General features: G+C 39.0%; 1 protein-coding gene across 2 annotated transcripts; it reads left to right on the top strand.

Moving 5' to 3' along the window:
• The first annotated feature begins 445 nt into the window (after positions 1-445).
• LOC122537722 (chitin deacetylase 1) lies at positions 446-12,800 on the top strand. Of its 2 annotated transcripts, none has more exons than XM_043671145.1 (6): positions 446-586; positions 2,785-2,917; positions 4,416-4,528; positions 8,966-9,115; positions 9,793-10,715; positions 11,875-12,800. In XM_043671145.1, exons 1-6 carry the CDS (start codon positions 511-513, stop codon positions 12,106-12,108), a joined length of 1,629 nt encoding a protein of 542 aa, XP_043527080.1. In that variant the 5' UTR covers positions 446-510; the 3' UTR covers positions 12,109-12,800. The 2 variants fall into 2 exon arrangements, with proteins under 2 accessions (XP_043527080.1, XP_043527079.1); XM_043671144.1 differs by lacking the exon at positions 4,416-4,528 and adding an exon at positions 4,216-4,346.
• The last annotated feature ends 1,959 nt before the right edge of the window (positions 12,801-14,759 follow it).

The following is a 14,759-nucleotide window of genomic DNA, read 5'->3' as shown; positions in this document are numbered from 1 at the left end:
ATTCCCCATAAAAGTACTTCTCAAATATTCATATTCGTTACAAATGTTCTCACAGCGATCTTTCTCCCTTCGTCACATGCTACCTCTCCTGTCAGAAGAACTCTCCGTTTGAAAGAAAGAAAAAAGAAGAAGAAAAAGGAGGAAGAGCAGATATCAAAGAAAGTAGAACAAAATAGGCGAATTCAGAGCACCAATCGTGTCGAACGATCGTTAATCTTCTTCCTCCCGATCTCTCGGCTCAAAACCACGAACGACGAGTGGTACCGGGATTCGATCACGCGAGACAAGGAATATCGTGTGAAGAAACGGAATTCCACGGTCCCCTCTCGTTCGCCAAGAACAAACGGAAGGAATGGACCCCCTGTTCACCGTCTATTTTACGACGTGAAAAAGGTGGCAGCACTATCCGGATGGTGAAAGTCCTTCGACGAAGAGGAAGGAGTGGTGGTGCACATATAGAGGGGCGAGAGGGCGCGGCTTGTCCAGACACTCTTTGTCCTGACAACGACGATGACGGCGACGACCACGACGGCCACGATGTCGCCGAAGTTCCTGCTCCTTCTTGGATCCCTCTTTCTGTTCGCCGGTGAGTACACTGTAGTTGTTGCTACATCTTCTCTATTTCCGTTTGGCCGCGTTTCATTCACGGACATCGAGCATCGGGGCAACAGGTTGTTCTCTTCATTTTCTTTTTTCTCTCTTCTTCTTCTTCTTTTTTTTTTTTTTTTGAAGAATTAATCGAAAGAAAGTTGAAACTTTCCAATTAAAATTTGAATTTAGATGGAAGTTACGAGTTTAAATTAAATTGGAGACGAGTTCAGGTTGGACTGAAGGTGTTGTGTAACGTTTCTAGATCCATGTTTGATGAGCTCTCGAAAGAGTTCTATAGTCTCGACTATAGATCGGGTTAAATTGGATTTTAGGTAATTTGTTTGTTTCTTTAAAGAGCTTTAGCAGAGCAGAGGGTTGTCGTAACGGGAGTCGGGATATCTCTTGTTTGGAGTGAAAGTTTAATTGGAAGATCGAGAATCTTTGGTGATAAGCCTGATTTCTCGCTGAGAAGAGAAACACCTGGCCTTCTAGGCGTCGATTCTTCAAATGCTCGCTGCAGGTGAAAGTTGTTTTCGACATTTACAGAGTTTCCTCTGGATCGGACGGGTTTCCACGAGAACTTTCGGCTCAAGGATCGTTTGGTGTTCAAAGTTATTGTTCCTTAATTTCGCTCAAATAACGAACCTTAATCTTACAAAATTCTATTACAACTTGTAGTCTTTTAATTTTCCTCGATAGAAATAAACCAATTACCTTTAAATTAACTGCTTTCAAACTTTTGTTTAAAAAAAACCTGAAATGTTAATTAATGAAAACTAAACAAAGACTCTGAAAATCTTGTGGTTGCTTTACGATCGCCTTAAATGACTCGAGACCGAAAGGTGCCTCGGCGCCATGAAAGTTCTGGTGACTTCAACGATTGACGCGACGACAAGACACGTCAAACAGCTTCTTAAGTAGAACTATACTAATTCGATTCAGTTGTACCAACCAATACAGACTGACAACTGACAAATATTTCTTTCGTCACAGAAACTGGAAAGCTTTTTGATCCTGATAAAGCTTAAAACATTCGAAACAATCTCAATATTCCTTCCTATAAAGACAACTCTTTATCAAGAAATAAATCTTTCGACGATAAAATGAAATTCGCTTGCCTTGATAAAAATTGATCTCTCGTTATCTTGTCGACAAAGTGAAATTCGCTTGCCTTGATAAAAATTGATCTCTCGTTATCTTGTCGACAAAGTGAAATTCATAAGACCATCTCAGTCAACGTAAGAAAGACGAATTGTCCGGAAGCGGCATCGATCATGATTACAGATCACGATTCGCGATCGCGGATAAACGAAGAGGTACGTTCGAGGTTTGTTCGATCGAGGATGTTTGACGATGGGAGGACAGAGAGAGAAAGAGAGAGACAGACGGAGAACCTACTTTGGAGAACCACTGTCGCTTCCCTCCCCACCCCCGTCTCGTTGCCCTGACATTTCCAAGACTTTCTACTTCTACGGGGGTTCACCGACCCCGATGTATTCGGTCTACGATCTCTGGATATCGTAGCTTCCAACGATCGCGACATTTTCCTCGGACGATCCTCCACAATATATACCAATCTGTGCCCTTTTTATTTAAATGTCATGCGAATCCTGTCTGTCGAATACTGTTAGCGACGTTTCTTTCTCACTTCTTCCACCCGAATTTCATCGTGGAGAATCTTGAAGATAAAAAAGTAGTAGTACGTACTTTTTATACTCTTCGAAAGATGTCCGTTCAAAATTTCAACACCTATGACTGAGGAACGACTGCTCTTACATTTTCTTTACTATAATGGAAGAGGAAGTACGGGTAGGAAAATAATGAAATCAAGCGTTTCTTAAATTGGCAACTTCCTTTTAATCGTGTTCAACGAACCTGTCGTTAGATTCTTTAATGAGACGAAGAAAGGAGGGAACGATGTGAAGTCACGTTAGAGATCGTGATCGTGGGTCGAGAGACGTTTATGTAATCGATGATAGAGAAAGTGCGTAATTGTCAGTGGTCAAACAGCTAGAGAATGAGAACGCGGTATCTCTTTTCTTTCGAAGATGGCTTCCCTTCGAAATACAAAATAAATGAAAATCCCACTATGTTTCACGATTGTAGTTTAACATTGGAAGGCAAAATCTGAACTGATCATTCTATTGTTAAGCAGATGAAAAAAAGAAAGTTAAGAAGATTTTGAATTTCCAGGAATCCAGGTCAGAGCACAAGACGAGGAAGGGGCTGATGGAATTGACGCAAATGCCGAGGAATTATGCCAAGATAGGCCAGGAGACGAGTATTTCCGGTTGAACGTTGAGGGAGACTGCCGGGACGTCGTAAGGTAATTTTCCTCAATTTAATTTTTTTCAATCGTCGTCTGCCGTCGTCCCGTGAACTGGCATTTAAGCAAAGACTTGAGAAACAACTGAAATCTACTCTAGGAAGTGTCAGTGGCTCGGATATAAAACTTCTGTTAATAAAATGTCAAAATGAACAATATTTATTATACATTCGTAGTAGTAATAAATAATAAGCAGTAGTTCTACCATTAGCAAAATGTCCTTCAAAATCCACAAAAAATATGTTGAAAGAATTTTGAAAGGATTATATTTCTTAAGATATCATCGCGTCATTGTTCAAAAATAAACATTTTGTCCCTCAAATGAAAGACAATCAATTTCGATCGTTCGTGTTGGATCGTAGTCGATTCAATATCCAATAAATCAATTCCAAAGGTCAATGAAATGAACGGTAGAGGCATGATTTACGCAAAGGATCGATCACGGAGGATCGAACGGCGAATCCCTTCGGCTCCTTCGCGATCGAATTCCGCGTCGAAAGGTTCAAGGCGAGCCTGATACTGGATACAGGACTCGCTTTCCAGCCGATGACGACAGACACCGTATCCTTACTCACTCGGACGGATAAAGTATTCTATCGTCAAGGACACGCGTGCAAAAATATCCACGGAGCAAGAACGCGAGAGATCCTGTCATAGAATGTCACGCGTCCTAAGAGAATTCGAAAAATTGTGGATCGTAAAATCCACTTTTATTCCGGTCCTCTCGTCTTCATTCGTTCTTCATACGAACTTTTTGCAAAATTATTTCCCATTGACATTTTTCCAAGTAACAATTCACCTACAAGTCTTGTAAATTCGTACCTATTTTCATTCTTGTCAATTTTTATGCAGGATCATTTATTGAATTAAAAGGTCCTATACAATCGATCACAAAAGTATTCCGAACATATTTTATTCTGTTCGCGATTGATAATAATTTCATATTTTTAGTATTCATATATTTAGTTAATATAATAGATGTTTCTACTGATTCAGTGCAGAATAAAATAAACGTCTATCAAAACTAAATTTCTTTATCGAAATCAGTAACATATATTTAACACGGTTAGAATATGGTTTTACACTATCATACACTATAAACTGTAAGAGAATTATAACCTATCGTATCGTAACAAATGATATTTCTACTTCATCGTCGATCTGACAGCATTTTGCAAAAATAACAACATCGGCGGAAAATTTTCAATCGTAAAATTAAACGAAAACCACGAATCAAATATTTGTTTAAATTAGAAAAAAGAAAAAAAGGAACAAAGAGTGTTAAACTTGAATCACAGATGCGACAAAGCGAGCGAGATCGGGGTGACCAGGTTGGCGACCGTACGATGTCCAACAGGTCTGGCATTCGATATCGAGCGTCAAACGTGCGACTGGAAGACAAACGTGAAGAACTGCGACCAGCTGGAGAGTAAGCGTTTCATTTCGATTGCTATTTAATTAAACGGCGTCCCGTTTGCTTTCTGTCCGATACGAACAGGTGCACGAAATCCGGCCTGAAGCAAATCACGTGTCCCAGCGGGCTGGCCTTTGACTTGGACAAACAAACCTGCGACTGGAAGGGCAAAGTCACCAACTGTGACAAGCTCGAGAGTAAGTCGATGTATCGACCAGGGTGAACCGGTGTGCCTGTCTCCGTTCCCCCTTTCCTCGGGAAATGCGTTTTGATACAGCGAACTGTTTTCTAACATTTTGTTTTGTTTTCGTTCTTTTTAATATTTTATTTAACAGGGAGCAATTTACCATCTGACAATGGTATCTTTCAAATTTGAAACTTGTACATTGCCTTTTCATTAAAGTTTTCATAGAAGTTGGATTGGAGATGATTTATATTATATTTATATTAGTTTTAATTAACAGATAAACAGGCAAATTAAACGCATTTCCTAGCAGAAAGGACAAAATTTTGAGATTTTTCCTCTCTCCTTTTTATTAAGGATGATGAAAAATGCTTCGTAAGATACGGAGAAGGCCGGTTCCTTCGTAGACTCGCAACGTAGCACGCACCATTCGTAAGGCAGTACTAACGCACCGATATTCCTCACGCACTTTTGATATTCATCCACGACCCTTCTCGTCTCCATGAGAATGAAAGAGAAACAGACGCAAACTTCTTTTAAATTTCATTTCACGACGATCCTTGCTACTGAATTTAATTGACGAATTAAACTGGATATTAAACCAACCAACTTGGATATTTTGCTCTCGCGCGAGCTGAACGAAATTCTAATCGCAAAGTACTGAACTGCTTGTGAAATTCCAACGGAAATATCTGACTAAATCGAGTGTCCTGTACTTTCTAAAGTCACGCAAAAGCGAACCGTCCGCAAGGTTGATTTTTCAAGCCGCGGAGTTACGCGAACGACGCGAGCCCGACACGTTCGCCGGAGTGAAAATACACGATCATTACATACGAGACTACTTTCGAGACGCTGTAATCTCCAGTCTGGCCACTTTCGATTCGCGGCCGGGCGACTGGTTCCGATTTTGAGCGAAAGTGCAGCTCGGGAGACGAGAAGCTCCGTTCTAACCCAGTTTCAAACTCATCGAATACCCCTCTTCCTGACTGATTCACCCAACTCTCTCGACTCACGTTGCAACACTAACAACTTCTTCCATCTCGCCAATTCAACTTTCGTCGCCTCTTAAATTGTCATCGATCAACATTCCGTGCCGATTGTCGAAGCAAACGAAGCAAACAAAAACCAGAATTAACGAGTAGCGTTCAGAAATTGTCTGTTTGAAAGAATAACAAACCCTGTTGGTCTGATCAAAAGATCGAGTGAAAAATCTAGATGAAAAATTTCCTTGGCCAACTATTAAATCTAGAATCTAAAGGCAGAATTTCTATTTTATTCGATTTCTCGAAATCGACTACCGGCACGCAATCTGACTTTTCAGTTTTATAGAATTCACGCTCACATACTGTGAATTCTCCTGTGCATACTGACTGTGGGCTGTATGTACATATATGCTCACACATCAACCGATATATCTCAACCGATTCTTTCGCGATCGCTCCAGGTACAAGGCAGCACGTTCTCAATCGCTGATCTCGATCTTATTTTCTCTCTCTCCCTCTCTCTCTCTCTCTCTCTTTCTCGCTATGCGTACACATATGTCACTCTTTCTCTTTTTTTTCTTTCTTTCTCCCACTATATATTCTGTCTCTGTCTGTCTTGCTGTGTCTGTCCGCATCCAGATCGGTTTCGCTTCGACGATCTGGCCTCCTTACAACGGCTCCTCGTTACTCAGTCGGCTGGTTCGCTTTTACTGCTCGAAATCTGCGCCAATTGGCCGAACGATCGCATTAATTCTTTCCTTCTTTCTCTCACTTTCCAGCCGGGATGTAATCTCACATAGTCTTTCACACTTCTTGCGAAACGCAGGATTTTTCAACTGCCAATTTCTATCTTCTTCTTCTTCTTCTTCTTCTTCTTCTTCTTCTTCTTCTTATTCTTATTCTTATTCTTGCGCTGTCGCCATTTTCTCTATGTCACGCACTAGTTGCCGCGAGTTTGTCGCAACCGAGTCGAATTCCTCCGCTTCCGTCTCGAAGCGCCTGGCTCTGTTTGCTCATGCTCCCGTGGGACCCGTTCGCTCCGATTTAATTTCGTGGGAAAGAGAAACACGCGATTGCTCGCCTCAAGGGAGATATAAATGACGCGCTTTGATCACTTAAAGTCCAATTGTTTGGACTTTAAACATTAAAGTACGGGATTAAGTTTGGTTTCATGCCTTTTTCAAATCTCACGGTTCTGTTCACTTCAGATAAGCTTCACGAAAAGAATTATTAGATTATTAGAATTATCAGATTAGCTTAATTAAATGAAGCTACGAAAAATAATTTAACTCGTTTTCTTGCCAGAATTTATATTAAGAATGGTACTTTATACGAATAAAGAATAAATTATATGTCCTTTTGAACGTCGATGATCGTTTACGATAGATCTTAGTCGCGTCGAAAACTTTCATTAAAAATGAGCATATTTTTGCAAATATTTTAACAAGCAAACTGCAAAACTCGATTAAAAAAAATTTGCTTCGAGCACGATTTAAATATTTTAAAAAATCAACAAGACGCAGAAGAGAGAAAAATACGGAGTTAGTAATCCGTCGGCAAAGATTATCTTGTTTCTTTTGCATTTCGAAACTTGGTTTGCAAATCGAATCGCAAATGAAATTAAATCGGAGTGGTCTCGTGTGTTCCCCGTCTATACTTTTTCGCTGCTCGCCGTGTGTACGTGAATTTGCGCGTGTGTTGGTTCACTTGCAATTCTCTTTTCTCCTTCGGTTCGTTCTCTCGACGTGTGGCACGTCGAGGCACCGACTCACTTTTTATTTTATTTTTACTTTTCCGCTGCCTGTTTTTTTTTTTTTTTTTTTTCTTTTTGCCTTTTTCGCAACAGTCCATTTCTTTACCATGTATTTCTATTTTCTCGCATTTTTATCTCAACAACGCCTGCGCCTGGCTCACAAAAATATTTGAACACTTATACATTATACAGAAAAGATTTTCTACATGATTTCTTCGTGATAAAAATTGGCAAAATTCGAAACAAATCTGAAAATCTGCGTAGAAGTTAAATGATATTTATTGTAAACTTTCACAAAATTATTATCATAATTGGAACAAGAGTTTTAATAAATTAAAAAACAATCAATTCGCTACAAAAACATTACAGCGTAATTCAAGTTTTTGCATAAACACATGTAATATATTCGTAAAAATGTTCAGATACATTCGTGAGTCGCTGTATTTGTTTGTGTGAGTAATTCATGGATTTAGAACTGCGTGCGAATCGTTGCGAGCCAACGAAACAAACGATACTCTCGACTTCTCGTGATGGGCAACGTTAGTTTGTCGATTTTTCGTCTCTCCAACATTCTCTCTCTCTCTCTCTCTTTCGTTATTTTGTTTCTCTCGATCCATGGAGTTCCTTGCGATCTTGAAGGTTCCTCGAGGAAAGAGAAATCTACAGTTCTTTTTCAAGAACCTTCAAGACCGATTTACAAGGATTTTCTTTTTATTATATTTTCTAATTCGTTCTGTTTGTCATGCCCATTACGTTGATTCTGTTATACGCTTTTCCAGTCGCGAGGCCGCTAAAAATCAGAGAGAAATTCCTCGGAAACGAAAAAAAAAAAAAAAAATTGAAGAGAAGCTAACGAAAGGTGGTTCGAACTCATTCAGTGGCGTAGGAACTGTTGACACAAGGACAAATCGAATTCCCTGACAATTCGTGACTTTCTGTCATTTTATCATTTAGTTGAAATAAAGAGACAATTAGCAGAGAGAATAGATAGAAATAGAGTTCAAATAATTCCTGTTCTTCTGTAATCTTCCCTTGTAAGCTGCAATTTGTGATACAAGTGAGATAATCAGAGAGATTTTTTGTGCCCACATCAAACATAACAAAACTGCGTTGGAGGCTCCAGTTTAAAGACAAGTTTGGAAATCCATGTACTTTTTAAAAGTTAGAATAAAGTAGCAATAAAAGCGTGCAAGAAACGTAACATTTCACCACTATACTCCAAGATTAATTTAATTCACGATCAGAAACGGTCGCCGAAAATGCCAAGAAATCTCTTCGCACTGTACACGTGTATATAGATACCAGATTAAACAGACAGAAAATCGTAACTGGCCATACGAGATGTACATAGTTAGTTCGATATTTAATATCCAACCTGGCGAGGTACCATAGCTTTGGGCCACATTAATCCCGCACAGTAGCAACCTTTAACTCCACCAAGAATTTCGCAGAAATTAAACCCGACATCACTGCTGTATGTAGTGTTAGCTACGAGGAGCATCGTTTGCTCGATTTCCCTGACGACGTAAATTCTGCGAATTGAAGTAGAATCACCTGCGCCACTGGTGAGCGCGTTACGATCTTTGTACATAAATTGGGCGAAGTAAAAGTAGACGTTACAGTTTGTGGTGGTCGCCAAATGGCCGCGTAGTAGCGATCGATCGACGCCGTGTCAGCCGACGAGTCGGCCCGTTAACGAGGATTACGTTTGCAGAGCCACGTAAGGTGTTGCCCATCTTGAGGACTGACGAACCAGTCTGCCCCGAGGGGAAACTGTCGTGCGGTAACGGCGAGTGCGTGGACAAGGAGCTCTTCTGCAACGGTAAACCCGACTGCAAGGACGAATCCGACGAGAACGCGTGCAGTAAGTGTTTCGATTCGATCGGATCGCGATCGTAAGTCTTTCTTCTTTTGGTCAGCGACGCATAACGAACCGTAGAATTCTTTAGAGTCGATGCAAATACAATCTGTTGATATACTTTCGTAGATATTTTTAGTATTTTAACCTCTTGCGCTGGAATGACGTGCCACAGACGTCGAGAATTTTTTGTCTCTCAATATTGCAATATTTCCTCAGTTTTAAATATATTATATATAATATACTTAATATTATATATTCAAGTATAAGTAATAAGTATGACCCAGGCGAAACAAATAATAAAATTTATTACTTCTCAGTAATTTCTATCCAGTGATATCATCACTGGAGTTCAGAGAGAAAGCGACGAATTATTGTATGCGGTTTTGGTCACTCGTTATGGTCCGCAATCAGTTGCCAGCGCAAGTGGTTAAATCCAAATTTTTATTATTTCATTATTGTTTCAATGATCGACTCGCAATCGTATATTCACACAAAATAATAGCTATCGATGTCGATTGGTCTTACGTCTTAAATTCGAATGAAAGGAATCTTTTCTGCCTATTTGTGAAAAACTTGAAATTCGAAGTTTTATCTTTCGAACCCCGATAGTTAGTAAATCGACGTTTATAAACCGTGTTTCTTTCGGTAAAAACTGTAATCGTGATTATCTTTCCTTGCAGCCGTGGAAACCGATCCAAACCGCGCGCCAGATTGCGATCCGACCCAATGCGTGCTTCCCGATTGCTACTGTTCCGCCGATGGTACCAGAATTCCCGGAAACATCGAGCCAACCCAGGTCCCCCAAATGATCACCATCACTTTCAACGGAGCCGTGAACGTGGACAACATAGACTTGTACGAGGAAATCTTCAACGGGCAACGCCAGAATCCTAACGGCTGCCAGATCAGAGGAACGTTCTTCGTTTCCCACAAATACACCAATTACTCTGCCGTCCAAGATCTTCACCGCCGTGGCCACGAGATCGCAGTGTTCTCTTTGACCCACAAAGACGACCCGCAATATTGGACCCAGGGAACGTACGACGACTGGCTGGCGGAGATGGCTGGAGCCAGACTCATTATCGAACGCTTCGCAAACATCACTGATGGTTCCATTATCGGGATGAGGGCTCCGTATCTCCGCGTCGGTGGTAACAAGCAGTTCGAGATGATGGCTGACCAATTCTTCGTCTATGACGCCTCCATTACCGCCTCATTAGGTCGTGTGCCTATCTGGCCGTACACGTTGTACTTCAGGATGCCGCACAAGTGCAACGGAAACGGCGGGAACTGTCCGTCGAGATCGCATCCTGTCTGGGAGATGGTGATGAACGAATTGGACAGAAGAGACGACCCCACTTTCGACGAGTCTCTACCTGGCTGTCACATGGTGGACTCCTGCTCGAACATTCAGACTGGCGAGCAGTTCGCTAGGCTCCTCAGGCACAATTTCAACAGGCACTTCAGCAGCAACAGAGCGCCACTTGGCCTTCACTTCCACGCCTCGTGGTTGAAGAGTAAGAAGGAGTACAGAGAGGAATTGATCAAATTCATCGAGGAGATGCTGGCCAGGAGCGACGTGTATTTCGTTACCATGGTTCAGGTAAGTGGATTCGATTCTAGTTTGGAGTAGTGTTTAATTAAGGAGGATGAAATTGATTGGAAGGGACCGTCTGTTGAATGGTTCAGAATTGGGTTAACGGCAGCGTAATCTGTCGAAATTACAGGTATTTCGACAGTTGTTTCCTGGAGAAAATCATTTCTGGTGTTCGTTCAATTTACTCGTGTCACGGTGCACAGGAATGTTATTTGAAAGTAGCACATATTTTAAAAAACTAGAAATTAAAAATATTTAATACTATCTTTCGAAATAGTTTGAGAAAAGAAATTCTGGCTAGATTTCTGGCTAGAGGTATAAACAGTTTTTCTCTTAAACTTATTACGCGGAAATGGCATTTAATTCAAGAGAAATTTGCTGAAACTGTTATTACGACTCTCTCAGCTTATTCCAATTTATCTGCCGTTTTCAATCTCGCCGCATCACGACGTTTCTCATTCGTGATCCATCAAGCCTCGGACTCGCTTTTATTTCGTTTTACGTTGATTTATTTTCCGCTTTCAATCTAGCCGTACGATACGAACTCTCTCTCTCTCTCTCTCTTTCTTTCTCTCTTTCTCTGACTGTTCCTCTGCATTTGTAGACGTTTGCGATCGATTCAAAATCTATCAACCATCACTTGTCTGTTAGTTTCGTTCTTGTACGATTTTCAAATACTATTTTTACTTTGAATATTCGGGGTTAACAAGTTAAATGTCAATTTTTAAAAATTGAATTAAATATCAACTAAATGTCTAAAAAAATAAGTTAATAATCTCAAACCAATGAGAAACGTACGAACGCTACAAATTTAATTCACTTAAGCCAGAAATTAATTTCACGCTCCGTCCGAGTAAATGCGCCCTCATTCTATTTGTAAGTAAATACGAACTCCTAATACACAAACCTAAAGTAAAGTGCTTGTTACTAGATGAAAAATCTCTGCTCAAACACTATTCATTTACTCGTGTCTATAAAAATAAGAATGTTTATAAATATTTGTAGTTTATTAATATTAATATCTTTCTACTTTAAACTTTCTATTTCAATATACTGTGTTACCCATTTAATAAACCAAGAACAGTACAATTAAAAATTATTTCTACAACTAAACGGAATCACTTGGAGCCTTGTCTGGTTATACACTTTCTTACTCTACTTGCAGGTGATAAAGTGGATGCAAACTCCGACGGAACTCTCAGCGCTGAGAGACTTCCAAGATTGGAAAGAAACCTGCGACGAGAAAGGACAACCTTACTGTTCACTTCCAAATGCCTGTCCCTTGACTACTAGAGAACTTCCCGGGGAAACCCTTCGCTTGTTCACCTGCATGGAATGCCCGAACTATTATCCATGGCTGCTCGACCCAACTGGTGACGGTTTCACCGCGAACAAATGAGCAATTCATGGTTGAGATCTATAGGTCATGTGACGCGTGTTTTTAAGGGTCTGAACATCAAGAGTCTAAAGTAAAACAAACATCAAGTTCTCTTGAGGAAACACGTGCCGAATCGTCGCACGAGAAACGCGTCGCGAACGGAAATGAAGGAACTCCTGAGGGATCGTTGATTCGATTAATTTCAATTTTAAAGCAAGAAACAAGTGATTTTCTAAAAATACTTCGCGAGTCAAAACGTTTCATTCTCTTTATTGTGCCATTCTTGAAATGGAATTTTATATGCGGGATCAATGGTCAATTTACCACTTTTGTCGTAAGATTCTTGAGTTGTACCCGTGTTATTACTGCAAGTTGTCGACAGTTTGAGCTCTCCTAGTAGACGTTCGCGAAACGTTTCTGTCGTCGTTTTTATACAAAAGAAAAGAAAAAAGAATACGAAGGGGTTGTTCCTCCTGTGAGAAAGGAGAACAAATTCTTCGGTTGAGTTTATTCAACTTTGTACATAAACACCGTATCCTTGCCCTTCTGATCCTCGTCCCTTTCTTCCGCGGCGCGTTTTACGCATTGATTTTATCGATCGTCGCAGCGCCGCCGTGGATAACATTATTGCTTAAGAGATGCGTGAGAGTTTAAGTAATTCTTAGAGTCCTTAATTAAAGTATTTCACAATAAACGTTGTACGAAACTGAGAATTTTCTGAATTTTATTTCAACACCTACTGAATGTAAGAGTGATTCACGTAACTTGCACATCTTAATTAATTTTTAAATCATGCGTCTAATGAACTAATACTCGTCCAATGGGAATTATTTAGTGCCCAATAATGTAAATTCCATAAATTGACATCGCCATGATTGGTAAATATTGTTTCGTCCGTAAACAATATATTTTCTAAAAGTCTTCCATTAAGTCGGTGAAGCTCCTAATGAAGATATAAGTGATATAGGTGCATTTTATGAGCAGAAATATGCAAAGTACACTTGATCGACTAATTCTGGATTGTCGACTAACATGTGGATTGCGTTCTATAGCTTCTAAGACGGTAATAGCATTTTCTTCGTTGGTACTACTTTTGGTACGACGAATGAATTTTTTTCATTCATCAAATAATATGATCCGAATTACACGAAATGCTTTTGAAAGAGTTTTAACACATTTTTCCTTTGGTATTGATTTGGAACTATAGAAGAAACCAATATGAAATTTTGAGGTTGAAAATAAAAATTAAATTTACACTACGATTATAATGTTGTATGAGACAATATTTCAAATTTCTATCAATGTTGTACATTGTCTAAAAATGTGAAATAGACTCCATGAAGAATTATACTATTCTTCAATTTTACTTTACTGTATTTACTTGAATACCACTCTTAATTGGTTATTTAACACTTGGTTATTTAATACTCATTAGATTGTCATTAGACAGAGATTAATACCTTTAGAAAGCAATATCTCTTGGAAATATTAACCAATGTTTCCTATCATATGCTACTTTAATGATATTCTATCTAATCATAAATCTAATTCATATTCGGTGCAAATATGTTTCATGTAGTTATAAAATTCAACTTTAACAATCCTAACGTGATCTAATTAGTAAAAATCTAAAAAGACAGTATCTATAATAAAAAATAGACAGAAACAATCACAACGAAAAAATATCGCAACAATAATTTTTAAAATGAATTTCACAAGAAAAGGACTACTAAAAAAGAAATCACGATACAGTAGCTAAAAGAGCTACTGAATAAACATATCCTACTCGATACAATAACCAGAAGTTACTGACAGCTATTGTCAAATCTATATTCGACGTGAATCCGAGTAAAAAACACTGATTCACTCACACTAATTGAGAAAAAGGAAATTTTCAACATCAAATGCGAAGAGTGCTTTATTATGTTTAATACTCCAGAAAATAAGTACGCAATGCTATTAATCTATGCATGGACATTGCTGATGAATAACCACTTCTGTACAGCTCTTGTAGCTGCATCAAGTGATCCAGAAGCAGAAACAGCCTTCCACGAATTTAGTAGAAAAATTTAGGCATTTTGTAAACGCAAAGCTACATCAAGAAACGCGAACATTCATTATCGCAACACTAAGAGTAAAAGTACTCTACACTAAGAGTAAACTGGAAATCGCGATGAAATAATGTCACACTTTACTGTTAAATTCAATGAAAATTATTATTAATAATACAAAACTGTATGAACGAAAAGCTACTTTAATACTCTAACACTCTAAAATTAATTAAAAGCAATAACTCTATAATTTAATTCAAAACAATAGGAAGCAAGATAAATTTTATTATGTATAACTTTTAAAGACAACTTTAAAAATACACTATCGCGAAATCATAATTCGCAACTCTAAAACAAACACGATTATCATTCTTTTGTAACTTTAATTTAAACCATAATCAATTTCTCGCTTTGTAACAAAAAAGAACGCGATTTGCCCAAAACGAAGATGAACGATGATGAAGAAAAAAGAAAATACAACTACAAATACTAAAAGAGCATAGTGACAAAGTAGTAACAAGAATGGCCTCCCATACTCTGGAGTCATTTAAATGATTCAGAAAATGAGAAGCCATTTGTTGTGACCCTCTTCGTGGCAGTTTGCCGGGCCTCTTCGGCTTC

Source organism: Frieseomelitta varia, unplaced genomic scaffold, assembly GCF_011392965.1.
Source record: "Frieseomelitta varia isolate USP_RPSP 00005682 unplaced genomic scaffold, Fvar_1.2 scaffold_926, whole genome shotgun sequence".
NCBI lineage: Eukaryota > Metazoa > Arthropoda > Insecta > Hymenoptera > Apidae > Frieseomelitta > Frieseomelitta varia.
This window is presented reverse-complemented; position numbering and strand designations above follow the sequence as displayed.